The sequence below is a fragment of the Leucoraja erinacea genome, chromosome 34 (assembly GCF_028641065.1).
Source record: "Leucoraja erinacea ecotype New England chromosome 34, Leri_hhj_1, whole genome shotgun sequence".
NCBI lineage: Eukaryota > Metazoa > Chordata > Chondrichthyes > Rajiformes > Rajidae > Leucoraja > Leucoraja erinaceus.
In genome coordinates, this window is record NC_073410.1 from 12700169 (window position 1) to 12715100 (window position 14932).

At 39.0% G+C, this 14932-nt stretch overlaps 1 protein-coding gene and 1 long non-coding RNA gene across 5 annotated transcripts in view; one reads left to right on the forward strand and one right to left on the reverse strand.

Moving 5' to 3' along the window:
* Window positions 1–10970, reverse strand: part of LOC129713008 (A disintegrin and metalloproteinase with thrombospondin motifs 14) — a 94214-nt gene extending 83244 nt beyond the window's left edge. For 2 of the 4 annotated variants that reach the window (XM_055661850.1, XM_055661849.1), the window contains exons 1-3: window positions 9709–10970; window positions 9106–9473; window positions 4065–4212 (exon numbers count right to left, since the gene is read on the reverse strand). In XM_055661850.1, coding sequence (XP_055517825.1) covers window positions 4065–4212; window positions 9106–9473; window positions 9709–9784 — 592 coding nt within the window. In that variant the 5' untranslated portion in view covers window positions 9785–10970. The other 2 variants (XM_055661851.1, XM_055661852.1) reach the window with 2 other exon arrangements.
* Window positions 10971–11243: 273 nt separating this feature from the next.
* Window positions 11244–14932, forward strand: LOC129713079 (uncharacterized). Its single transcript, XR_008726182.1, has 2 exons — window positions 11244–11335; window positions 13582–14932. It is a non-coding gene; the product is annotated as an uncharacterized LOC129713079 (long non-coding RNA).

The window sequence follows — 14932 nt, forward strand, 5'->3', positions numbered from 1 at the left end:
TCTTTAGGAAAACTGAAATCCTCAGGACTTCGAGTCATACTACCACCTCTGGCAGCTAGTTCCATACACCCACCATCCTTTGTGACCTCTCATCTTCCTGTGCTCCAAGGAATAGAGTCCTAGTCTAATCAACTTCTCCCTATAGCTCGAAGACTTGTTCATCTCATAATTGCTCAGAATGCACATTATCACTGGAGGGACATATGAGCTTTCAGTCTTATTACTTTCTCCAGTTTCTTTTTCTTTAACTAATACCCATTCCTGGTAATTTCAATTATAACATTTTCAATTACTGATTGTATGGGACCTATATTTGTCTCTTTTGTTTTACAAACACATGGAAGCTTTTAAAGTTTGCTTTTATGATCCAGGCAAGATAGAGCATTGTTCTTCTCAACTTAAGCTGCTGGTGAATTTTGTCAAATTCTAAACAACTTTTTTTTTCTGGTAACTTTATATGCTTCCCACATTAAATTACCCCATTGTTTGAAGGGCTATAGATAACTCTCTTGAAAATGTTCACCCATTGGTGCATCGTAGCTATACCCAGACTGCGTCTTCACCCCGCTTTTCTGAGCCAGCTTTTACTCTCACCATTAGTTTTTTTTCATACTTTATGTACAATGCTACACCATCTCTGATTTTAGGATTAATTTTTGGGCCAGATTATTTGAACAGATGATATTTCTGAAAATACAACACGAGAACGCCTCATGATATGAAATGTTAATCTTACCCTGCCTGCAGCTAACAACTGTGCACCATTGATTTAAGCTGTTTCTTGAATACTGAACACTGATTGTTTTATCCATTAATAGATTTTTTTTTAGTTTATTGCACTCAGTCTTTGGTCTTACACGATCAATACGGGCACAGTTAATCAAAAGGAGTGTTTTTCCTTTGCACATACACATGGCATTCATTGAAAGACAGCAATATTGTTTTATGTAGGCTATAATTCATAATACTCATTAACTAAGTGTTTCAGCATGGAATAAGATTTTTCTTTAATAATCAAAATCAACAAAATTGCATACAGCAACTTTCCATTCTTGATATCTGACTGCATTGATAGCACTGAACAAATATATGTTTAGTTTTCAGGCATCTATTCAGTATGTAAACTATGGTAAACCCTCATTATAACGGATGAAGGAGTGGGTGGAAATGGTGTTGATTATTGTCGATCGTCCACTCTAACCGAGTAAGTGATTATTACTGTATTAGTAGAAACAAAGAATTGCAGATGCTGGTTAATATATACTGTAAATGGACACAAAGCACTGGAGTCATTCAGTGGCTCAGGCTACATCTCTGGAAAACATGGATAGGTGACCTTTTGTATCAAAATACTTCTTCAGTCCCTCGGTCTGGAACTAGGCCTGGAGTGCAAGTGGTGTATTGCGTTCGGGGAACAGTCCCCCCCTATGATGCCGCCCCCTCCCCGCGCCTTGGAGGATGGGACCCAACAGGTCCCACTTGGTCTAATAAGTTCTAAAACTTGGCATACATTTTGCACAACAGCAGAGTTGATTGATGGACTATTTTGGCAGTTCATATAGTTTTCTACAATTTAAATAGCAAATGGATAATTTTATGAGTGACTGCTTCTTAGCTGTGCTTAGGGGAACGCTATTACATTAACAATCTAACAAGAGGATAATTGGGATTACAAATATACAATAATGTATTTAATATTCACACAACCCATGGTGACTTAAGGACATTCTATCCTTTGTGCTCTATATATATATATATTTTTGAAAGAAAGTGAGGTTTCTGGGTACGTCTTTCTCAAGCATCTTTCGCTTTCCCTTGGAGTCCTTACCAACAAGTTTTCCCACGTGCCCACTTGCTGTTGCCTTGGCCCTATGCCCAATAAACTATTAACCACACTACTTCCATTTCTGGCCCCATAATAACTTTTAATACTAGGTCTTCGTACAAGTGTTGATGTTGGAAGGTCATATTGCAGTTATACAAGATGTTGGTGAGGTCATATTTAGAGTATTGTGTTCAGTTCTGGGCGCAATGTTAGAAAGGTAGAAATAGAAAATAGGGGCAGGAGTAGGCCATTCGGCCCTTCGAGCCAACACTACCAGTCAATGTGATCATGGCTGATCATCCACAATCAGTACCCAGTTCCTGCCTTCTACCCATATCCCTTGGTTCCTCCAACCCTAAGAGCTCTATCTAATCTCTTTTGAATGCATCCATCTGTATCGGCCTCCACTGCCTTCTGAGGCAAAGAATTCCACAAATTCACAACTCTCTGGGTTGCTGGAACAGTATAGCAGTTACTGGAAGGATGTTGTTAAGAGACGCATTGAGTCACTCCAACGGTCTTTATTTTTAAACCAGCAACTCCAGTTCTTTGTCTTTACATTTCCATTGAAAAGTGTTAATCTGCAATAGTTCATTGCCTCCCCTTTCCACAACAACTATGCTCTCAATATGTGGAGTAAATGTCATGGTCATTATTTTGTACCCTGAAATTATATATTTTTAGATTTTAGATATACAGCATGGAAACAGGCCTTTCGGCCCACCAAGTCCACACCCACCAGTAATGACCCGTACACTGGCACTATCCTACACACTAGGGACAATTTAAAGAAATTAATTAACCTACAAACCTGTACGTCTTTGGAGTGTGGGAGGAAACCAGAGCCCCAGGAAAAATCCCACATGGATAACAGGGAGAACATGCAAACTCCATACAGATCGCATCCATAGTCAGGATAGAACTAGGGTCTCAAGTGTTATAAGGCAGCAACTCTTACACTGTGCTTCCAATGGCAATTCAATTTGACAGGCTGAACCTGTATAGTGTGCTGAACACAGCCCAGTGCATCACATGATCATCGTTTCCTACCATCCAGTTTATTTTCACAGTGTGTTGCATCAGAAATGCTAGAGGTATAGTCAAGGATCATTGCACCTTGGCTATTCCCGTTTCTCTCTTCTACTATTTGGGAGAAGAATCAGAAAGGACATCCAGACTTCAGAACAGCTTCTTCCCCACAGTTTCTGAACCAATCACTTATTTCGCACCCCATTCACAGAGGTGCTGCCATTCTTAACTCAACCTCATTCTGTTATTCAGCTTTGTACTTCTGCCCTCCTCTGATTTTGTGCCACATCCTTGCAGCATTCTGCCGTTTTGCATTGGTCATTGTATTTATAACAACTGTACGTACACATATTGCACTGTGAGCTTCATGTGAACTAGGAATTTCATCGCACCCTGGTGTACATGACAATAAATAATCATATTGAAGACAAATTTTCCTCATACACTCAAGAACTACATTGTCCTTAGTGTAATCAATCTTACTTTCATGGGCTTCAAACAGAGTTTGATCTGAATAAATTAGCTTTAAGTTTGAGTAATGAAGTGCTACATGTCTTTTAATGTGTAGTTTATAGAAACACCTGGTTTAGCAATACGCACTATTCAGAGTGTTAGAATTCCACTGAACAACAGCCTCAACTATTCTCCCCGAGCTTATTATGTACAACTTGGTTTTAATATACACAAATATCCTAAGGCACTGATTTAACGTGCAATTAGATGAGAATGGGTTCGGAGGCAAAGGAGACTTTGTGAAAGTCAAGAAAGCTCATCTTATAATTTCTTTCCTCATTCAAATATGAATAAAGCAGATGTTCTCTCCAAGAACTCAGCATACCACAAATGTTGTATTGAAATATAGATTAACGCAGATTAAATCAGCAAGTTATTTTAGCTAAACTTCACATAATTTTTAAATGATTGATTTTCTGGACATTTAACAACACTAGACAGGGTATTAAATTAGAAGAGAAATTACAGGCCTTCAAACAAAATACTAAAAAGGCAGATTATCACAATAACTGTGCAGATGGATAAAACAAGCAAATAGTGCAGAATACAAATATTTAATAAAATTTGTCTTGTAAAGCATACATTTATATTGTGCTAAGTTAGCATTCAGACTCCAAGGATTTATGAAATAAGATCTTTATTTTTAATCATGTCTTTAAGACATGAAATTTTCTGCAAGCATTACTCCTTTAAATACCTTCAGTATCGGGGTCCTTTGATACAGTTTGTTTGATAGATGATCTACGATACACAACATGAACACGACCCTTCTCCTCCTGCGCCCTCTGGCCTTTCTCCAATGGCTCAATGAAAAACTCGCCAATATCTGCATGAATCAATCCAGCCTAGTGAATATAACATTTAAATGTTGGTTAGCAACTTCTTATGAATAACAAGGTAACATGATTCAATTTGTCACTTCTGATGTTTTGAATCAGCAGTGGTAAATTTTCACTATTTTCCCAATAATCATGACTCCACCAGTTAATTAAGAGATTAGATTCATAAAGAAGTCCCCATTATTTGAAAATTCACGCAGCCCTCACCTTTTGCCGTAGATACCTGTTGTTGTGAATAACAAGCAGTTAATCAATCACCTCCCAGTAAGAATAGTAAATAAAAAGAAAACTGGTTTGTTTTGACAAGTTGAAACCTACAAGCCGAAACTTACAAGCTGAAATATACAAGTTATTCATTCAATTGCCATTGTTGCCAGATGGCTTGTTGATTTCAGACTCCTCCCCAGACTTAAAGTACTAGCTTTCATGTCCCTGTGTTTGAAAGGTAGCCTCCAAATAATGCAGAGAATGAAAACTGCCCTTTGCAAATTAAATTCAACCTCAACTGTATGTCTACAAGAACATTACAAGATAAATATTTAAAGAACAAAAAATACCTATCAAGTAGGTTTCTTCCCCTCTATTTTATTGTAAAACAAGCACAGGTTATATTTGTGAAGAGCCTCATTTGTTTTCAGTACTTTATACTGCTACATGGTTTCCTTTTCTGAAATAAAAGCTGAAATTACTTTGTCTATCTGACATTCTTAAATGGCTCAACAATAGGAGCTTTCATGGAAGAAAAATCAGGACATAGAACTAGAGGCTACCTCACAAGTACAGAGTCAATTTGTTGCCCCCCTCCCAACTTCTGAAGTTATGTCCAGAGGAGTGGGGTGGAATTGAGTTTAGGCAATGATCCAAGGTCCAGAATGATCAGGTACATTAAACCCAATTAAAAACAGAACAGAGGAAAAAAAAATTACAAGGCTTCTCTGATCATTGATGGGTGGCTAAGACCTATTGTCTACAATAATCAGTCTTGTGAAACATCAGAACACTTCATGCGGCTTGGGGAAGCATGTACATCAAAGATGCTTTCAGCCCTCAAGCTCGAACTCAATTTCCAAGCTCAAGGGTCAGCTGGTTTCATTGTAGCACAATAGAGGCCAACGATTTATATGGAAATGCCTTGCTCCAAATACATAAGCTTCTGAAAAGATTGCCACTTGCCTGATCTCTAACTACACAAACACACAATAATACTTTATTAGCCAAGTATATATTGCAACATACGAGGAATTTATTTTAATTTGCCAAATCAGTCATACAAATAAAAAGCAACAGAACACGGCAAATACATTTTAACATAAACATCCACCACAGTGGCCACTCCACATTCATCACTGTGATGGAAGGTGAAAATAAGGAAATACCTGCAACAAAGAAACAGCAGCAAGTTTAACTTGATCTGTTGTTGGAAAAGTGGGTTAAAACGCACAAGAAGAGATCGAACGGATTGAGTATATACTTTAGTTCAGAGGTATAAGCACACAAGAATATTGGAATTAAAATCAAAATAAAATTATCTGCAAATTTCATGGAGCAAAGGAATAGGTGACGTTTCGGGTCAAGACCCTTCTTCAGATTATTCAGATTCAACATTTCCTTAACATTGTCTGCTTTGATCTGTCGTTTTCACACCTCACGCCTCCATATCTCTAGACTTCCTCACCCCGACGCTATCCGAAGAAGGATCTCGACCAGAAATGTCACCCATTCCTTCTCTTCAGAGATGCTGCCTGTCCCGCTGATTTACTCCAGCATTTTGTGTCTATCTTCAGTGTAAACCAGCATCTGCAGTTCCTTCATACACAAGAAATGAACATTAATGTGACCAAGATGCTATTATACAAAAGACTGAAAGTTAAAATGAGATGCAGCAAGTAATTAGAAAGTCAATGAGTATGTTGACCTTTATTGCAAGAAGGGCCAGAGCAAGTCAGTCATTTGGTTCCTGTAGAAGGCAATTGTACCACAATTCCAGTTAACCTTTCACATTCATATCAAGAATTTATCTAACTTTGCTTCCACCATGCAAAGGAGAAATAATTCCAAAGATTCAGCTCCGGAACAAAAGCTGCTTCATCCCCGTATAAAATTGATTACACTTATATTTAAATAGTCACCTCACGTTTTTATCTCCCACAAGGAAACATCGTCCTCACAACAGGTTCGTGCATCTTTCATCAAGTCACCCGAGGTTTCAATAAATGCATACCTGCCCGAAAACTCTTTTTGCTAAGGCAAGAAGGGAAGTTCATGGGAATATGTAGAGAATGATATATGCTGAGATTAGTGTAAAAATGAGCAATTGATTGCCAATTGGACTGTGGATTGAAGCACCTAAATCCGCATACTCTCATAATGACAACCTATCCATTCCAAATTTTCTTTGAACCATTTCCAATCCATTAATATCTTCTCTTAAATAAGATGGCCAATAATGTTGGGTGTCAGGGGTTATGGGGCAAAGGCAAGAGAATGGGGTTGAGAGAGATCGGTCATGATTGAATGGCGGAGCAGACTTGATAGACCGAATGGTCTAATCCTGCTCCTATAACTTATAGTATACATGGAATCAAAGACGTGGGCTCAACAATGCCCTGTTGAACTGAACAATGGCCTCCTTATTTTTATATAGATTTCCTCTAGCAACAAAACTGTATTGTTAGTTTTCCTAGTTATTTGTGTTGCTGCACACTAGCCTTTTGCAAAAAAAAGTGGAAGATTCCTCTGCCTTTACTATTAGATATGTTTTAACAGCTAGGTTGTTTTTATGAATGTTATGATTGTCATACAAACCAATTTCAAGCAAAATGGATAGGGAAGAACTGCAGATGCTGGTTTAAATTGAAGGTAGACACAAAATGCTGGAGCAACTCAGTGGGTCAGGCAGCATCTCTGGAGAGAAGGAACGGGTGTTTTGGGTCAACTGAAGAAGGGTCTCGACACGAAACGTTACCCATTCCTTCTCTCCAGAGATGCTGCCTGACCTGCTGAGTTATTCCAGCATTTTGTGTCTATCTTCAAGTAAAATGGAATTACATACACCAAGGATGAGTTGTTAGTTCATTGAAATATGAAAGTTCTGAAAGGATTTGATATGGTGAATGTCAAGAGGTTGTTGCTTCTAGATGGAAAATCTACAACAAGGAAGCATAGCCTCAGGATAAAGAACAGACTGTTGTGAATTGAAGTGAGAATAAAATTCTTTACACAACGTTGGTAAATCTTCAGAATTATCTAGCCCATAGGTATACTCAAATATCGATGTTAATTTTGGGATTGTTTCCATCTCACAAGTCTGTACTGACATCTGATTTAGGAAACATTCTTCCAAAATTAAAGACAGATTATAAAAAATAAGGCATGAAAATTAAGTTGAATGGAATATATAGATCTTGCTGGAATTCAATTTTTAATTACACAAAGCAAATTTAACGTGTATTTCCATACTAAAGAAGGCAATATGGAGTAAGCATGCAGTGTTCAGTTGCCCTTACAATGGTAACTCATTTGGTTGAAAATACACAGCAGATTATGCTATTCAGAACAGACATTTTCCCAGGCTTCTGCTTCCTTCACAACCCTGCCATTACCATAATTTACGATTTCCTGCAAGCTGTGGTTAAAACGCAAAGTGTAGTTTTGATTTAAGTCCTAAATACAAAATTATGACAGACACAGAGTACATTGTAGGACGCCTTGCCATACCAGTTGTTTTTCAAAAGTAGTTTCGAGGAGATCTAAAAAATAACATTTATATCCACAGGGTAGTTGGAATCAGGAACACGGTGCAGGAGTAATTGTTGGGCAACAGTTAAGCAGACCAAATGTTGATAGGTTCCCAAGATTATCCTGTCAAGCTAAACGCTCGACGTAGATCCGCGTGGATTTGTGCTTCATCCTTGTCATTTTCCAGAAAATCTAACCTTCAAGCCGTCACCCCAGTTATATGGTGACAATAGGACTCGCGACGCAACAAAATTAACGACAGAAACAAAGAACTACAAATGCTGATTTATACCAGAGATAACTTCAGTCTGAAGAAGGGCCCCGGTCCCAAACGTCATCTATCTTTTTTTCTCTCCTCAGAAATGCTGCCTGACCCGCTGAGTTACTCCAGTACTTAGAGTCTATCACTGAATTTGGTTAACGGAATATCCATGGTATCGCAATAATGGATCCAAAACATTTAGAATAAACGTCGTTGACAAATACACATTTTCCAAAAAGAGTCATTATCCTGAAGATTTTTTTTCCCCAAAACAAAAACGATGCCCTCTTCCTCTTCCTCGGTCCAATTGCATATAAAGTGGAAGCCAATCCGGAAAGGAGATAAAGGTCACTATCTCAAATCACCCTAACATCACACCAATCAGAACAACACAGGGAAGGGCGGAAAAACTGAAACCCTTAACATGGAAGAACGCTAGTGTTAGTAGCGCAGGATGCTGATATTCGGCGAATTGTGTTACTGTAGCCCGACATATCGTATACAACACAAAGTAACAAATTAATTAACATTGTTTAAACATACCCGTTTGAGAATCTATTAAAAGTGAGCCAATTTACTTTATCATTGCAAAAATAAGCGAATGTACCAAGTGAACAACAAAAAAACTTTCAAGTTGCTTTTGTATGCGATTGGCTGATATATTCAAGGGTGGGAAGGATAGTGGAGGATAGGGATAGGAATCGGAACACTTTGTCACATGTGCTAGGCACAGGGAGATTCTTTGTTTGCATACACAATGTACAATACTTCTGTTACTGTGATGTTTACTGGAACTTCCCAAATGGGTTCCATTGGTCATCTCACTAATAATCATCACACTCCCCTCGCCAACATTGTGTTAATTACAGTAGTTAGTATAGTTATTTTTCCGCACTCACCAATCCATCGCAATTGCTTAGAGCCACGGTTGCTCCTGGCATATCAGTAATATCCCCGGAAAACACGCAGTCTCCATGGATTGGTTCGGTAGCTACGGTCTTAAAATCCTCCTGCCATTCCACCGCTGCACCGGGAGCAACCAGCTTGCTGTTGTGTTTCAAGCGTAAATGCAATTCTTTCCCGAAAATGGTGACGTTAAAGTACAGTTCCCGGTCTCCGCTCTGCTGTGGGCTGCTCCGTGCAACGCGCCGCCCAGACCGAAGCTGGCCGTACACCGTCGATACAATGTGCGAAATGTACTGACCCCGGTCATCGGTACTAAACGGTACTATCAGCCCATAATCCGTAAACCTCTCGAAAAGCACATCTGTGGGGGGAAAAAACACAGTTGCTACTTCCGAACCTGTATCGAGTTTCTGCGTATCTTTTTGCTGCAAAATAGCATTTCCATGCAGTTCGATCTGAATTTATGCCATTAAATTACATTCAGAGGATTGCCATTGCCTTCTGGATAAAACATTATTTACTGGGAGTGTTTTGGTTTACATGTTTAAACCTAATACACGTTGTTCACAAAAAGGGATATTTTTGTAAATATTTACCTTCGGTTCGGGATGCATGAAGTTTGCTTTTTAATATGATCGGAATGAAAGAAATCAATAAATAAATATATCCCATAGCGTCTTTCTAGCTTGGAAGCCAACACATCTGGAAAAAAAAAGCTCCACGCAAACCCTGATTCTACTTCATGTGCGGTGGAATTGCAATGCAAAAGGTATTGTTCGCTCGTTTTCTCCCACCCTCTGTTCCGACTGACAGACGGCATACAGCCGATCCACTATTTTTGGCCTTCGATTAACTGTTCTTTAGTTTGGGGGCAGCGATCCCTTTTATCACAGCCCTTGGAGGCAGGAGTTGTTGAACCATCGGCTCCTGGAAATGCAGTGACGCTTGGGTGATTGACAGATCACGCGTCAAGTACACAGATTACACAGGGCCACTGCTGAAGAATATGAATGAGAACCATCAGACCCACATCAACTCACCTGAGTTTAACTAGTCCAACTATCTTATTCCTTCCTCTACAAAAAGCAATCAATTCTACATTTTTTGGTGTTATTTCCCCGCCCCCTTTTCATTGTTTGCTCACTTTTCCCACACTCGATTGTACAACTGGTACAATTACTGAATGCAGTCATTCAGCAATTAGCCGGCACAATTGCCGAATGCAGCAATGAATGAATTACCGCGAAGATAAGACTCAAAAATGCTGGAGTAACTCAGCGGGACAGGCAGCATCGCTGGGGAGAAGGAATGGGTGATGTTTCGGGTCGAGACCCTTCTTCAGACTTGAATTACCGCATTTGTGAATTGTATCAAATGTTTAATGCAAGTTATGCACTTCAATACCCGTTACGAAAACGCATCCTATATAACTGGTATAATTAATGAACGCAGTAATCAACGAATTATTCAGTAACTAATGAATTATTGCATTCGTTAATTGTACCAATTGTTGGGACACATATTCATAAGTGATGATAGACGCAAAAAGCTGGAGTAACTAAATGGTGTTGAACTGTCTAACTTCGTATTAAAGTATATCGCTAGGAGCTTCCTTTGGTGAAAAATGATGACTATATGCCCGTTAAATGCGTTGTAACCCAGCCAAGACTGCGCACAACCAATAATAATCTCTACAATATGCCCGAACATCCAATAACGACCGCATTTGTATTTGATAGTTAACAGTTCCACACATTCCTATGGTGTAAGGCAACTTTCTATTTTTCCAGAGAGCCCAGTCCAAAAAGTTGCCTCATTTCCATGATCTTGCTTCCTACTTTGCCTCATTTGCCACCTCTATCCACTCTATCGTCGTTATCTCTCGTTTCCCTCTCCCCTGGCTCTCAGTCTGAGGAAGGGTCTCGATCAGAAACGTCGCATGTTCCTTTTCTCCACAGACGCCCCGCCCCCCCCGTCGCCGACCACGCCCTCCGTCGCCGACCACGCCCCGTCGCCGTCGCCGACCGCCCCCGTCGCCGACCACAATCCCCCCTCCGTCGCCGACCACGCCCTCCCGTCGCCGACCCGCCCCCGTCGCCGACCCGCCCCCCCCCCCCCAATGCGGCGCCCGTTAGCATCAAAGATCCTTTAGCAGAGCTCTGCTATAGGATCTTTGGTTAGTATTTGAATATCTACCGCGCATCGCGCTGTCACAAATGGAAGGTCAGTACAACCGCGGCTTCTTTCATATTTCTTTGGTACTTTTAAAATCCAAAATGTACTGAATAATATAAATAATAATGTGTATATGTATACGTGTGTGTATGTATATATAGTCAATAGTCAATAGTCTATTTAATTGTCATTTGGACCCCTGGAGGTCCAAATGAAATGCCGTTTCTGCAGCCATACATTACACACAAATAGACCCCAGACACAACATAATTACATTTTACATAAACATCCATCACATAGCTGTGATGGAAGGCCAAAAAAACGTATCTCTCCACTGCACTATGTCAGAGTGTATATATATATATTTGTATGTATAATAGACACAAAATCATGTGTGTGTGTATATGCATGTGTGCATCTACTCATGCATGTGTATATATGCATGCGTGTGTATGTATATATGCATGTATATAGCGTATGTATATATATGCATATGTATATAATATACGCATGTATATATGTGTGTATGCATGTGTATGTATATACGTGTGTGTGTGTATATATATATACATACATACACACACGTGTGTGCACCCCATTCTTCCCATAACTCCTGACACCTGTAATAATCAAGAATCTATCTCTCTGCCTTAAAAATATCATTGACGGCCTCCACAGCCTTCTGTGGCAGAGAATTCCACAGATGCACCACCCTCTGACTAAAGAAGTTCCTTCTCATCTCCTTCCTAAAGGGAACGCCCTTTAATTCTGAGGCTATGACCTTTAGTCCTAGACTCTCCCACTAGTGAAAACATCCTCTCCACATCCACTTTATCCAAGCCTTTTAGTATTTGGTATGTTTCAATGAGGCCTAAGCAGGTTTTGTGAATGTATGAACTAAGAGTAGCTATAGATATCTGGGGTGGGAGATTGCAACCTTCACGTGGTCCGCCCTGTTTCGACTAATGCAATCATCCTGGTGTGCACAAACAAATAAGATCAAATAGAACAAGTTAGGTTGTGCACTCCATAAGCAAGAAGAAGAAGCTATAGATATCTCAGCCTCTCGATTAGTTTACCCCCCGCCCCTGCCATTCCAATATATTAATTGCTAACTGGAAATTAGTCCTTGTGTAAGTGCTGGATGATCGAGGCAGTGTTATTGGCCATGTGTGAGAGAATCGATATAAAGAAATAAACGGTAGAATGAGAGCGATGGGGTGAGTCAGACAGTTAGCATAAACTCAAAGGGCTGAATGCACCTAATACTCAGTAAAACATTTCCAGCATTGGCAATGTTCTTGTAAATCAATATACCATCTCAATGTAAAGGAATAGGTGACGTTTTGGGTTGTGACCCTTCTTCAGACTGAGAGTCAGGGGAAAGGGAAACGAAAGATATAGAAGGTAAATAGTACAAATTAATGAAAGATGTTCAAAACACAACAGTGATCAAGGAAAGGCGGAGCCCACAATGCTCCATTTACTCTGTTTTTCTTTATCCAGATGTTACCTGACCCTGAGTCTTTCTTTCCAATATGTTATGTACTTACTCTGAATAAAGTAGTTTGTTAATGTTCTAATCAGCTATTGACAGAGGTTGATAAATTCCAGAGAGAATAGTCTTCCTTTATAATTTTCCTGTCCAAGCCTCAACACTGATTTCTGCCCACTAATATTGTGTCATTTCTACTTGCCCTTTATACAGTGGTCCTTGCTCTCCTTTCTTCCATACATTTATTCCCACATCAATGTCTTATATTTATAGTCGGCCCTTTGATCTTGGCATGTCATGTGGACCACCGCACATTTAACGTTTAAATATCTTTGGCAGACAGCTAGTTTAATTATCCAATCCTGGCTTCAGCTAAGCTACAAAAACAATGATAGGGTTCTGTTTTCCATTGCTGAAACTGAATATTTTTCAAATATTATTTAAAAAATACAAAGATGATGCCAATTTCTTTATCATAAACTACCTACCTGAAATGCTCTTCCCGATCTCATTTCCAACATTGTACAAAGAACCTCTAGATTTATTATGTTACAAAGATGAGTTATTTGATGTAATAACTATATCTAAAAAGTTTGGTGCTAGGGTTTGTTTTTAAACCATTTTTTTATTACTGTCTTTGAACTTGTATTTTTATGTTTTAATTAGATGAGCATGTTTTCTGTCAGCTCTGCTACTTATCATAAAAAAGCCAGAGAATCAAATATAAAAGGTTACTGTTACCATGCTTTCACAGTCACCTGACGATTTGTACTTGACCCCTTTATTTTCTCATTTACAGGTTACTTTTCAGCAAATTCATTCAAAAGCATGATGTCATTTTTCACGGGTCCAGTTCATCCCAAGTGTTGCTCTATTCCATGTTTTTAGAAGTTATAACACAATATCTAATAAAATACAATAACATGCAAGTAACATATCCAAGCAATATGGGAAGACTTGAAACCATTGTTTTAGACCCCCACTAGCTTGAATCTCTAACCATTCCAGAAAATTAACCCAAGCTGGGTCAGATCATTTGCAATTTTTGCATTGTGTTAACAGAGGGTTATGTTTTAACCATATTGCTGTTCCACTACTTAAGTCAACTATTTCAATGTCCATAATGCCACCTAGCTCCATTCCATTTCAGTTTCTGGGATACTGATAACATAATCACAAGTGTGTTGATTGTGCTAATAACACCTTTCCATGTTCTACCCAAACTGAATATTTTTCAAATATTATTAAAAAATACAGCTTGACATGTGATTCTTCAAAACTTTGCTTGCACTGGGTCTTGCTCTAACAACACCCCATCTCTAACAACACCCCAAGTCTTCCTATTGTTTGTGTTTGTGCCCACGATCTCTATGTGTGGCCGTCTCCGTATGTGTGTGTCAATCTGGTTAAAATCTGGTTAATTCCTATCTTCTTCCTAACGCTTGGCCATAGCTTTCCCATTTTCACATATCATACTCACATGTTTCCCATGGTCGCCATAAATATCTTCCCGTCGCATTTCCACCTTTATTTTCGAAGTTCCAGCCTTTTAAAATACCCAAAACCAAGTTTTTAAACCCACTAACAAAATACTGAATAGTGGAAGTTGGGAAGATACGGCAGGTAAATCTCATAAATAATTGGAAAATACTTTTATTTGCTGACTGGGTCAATCAAAAGCATTTGTCAGATTGAAAGGCATACAACTGACTCTTCTTGCAAATCTATGTTGGTTGTTGATTTAACAGCACTGAAGCCGCACTTGCTCTCTGGATAAACATGTTCAAATAAGTACTTGCAGTTTTTTAAAGAAAGACCCATATGGATATTGTGTCAGCAACACCAAGGGGTGAAATTCCACTACAGTTGTTGTAATTGTTTGATTTCCAAGTAAAAAGCAAAGTCAACTTCTGCCACGAAGAACTTATTTTCACTCAAGTATACCTTATTGCACAGTGAAATTAAACTGACCAATTTTCCCAATAGGTTTTTGGTGCTGGTTTGTGATGAACTTAAATTGGCCACCATTCCAAAGAAAATAACAATTAACATCACAGGTGTCAGTATTGTTTTTGGTGTACAATATTGTATTCAAGTTTCATAAGCACATGAAAGTGCTATTTAAGGAGGACATTAAAACTTCAACAAAG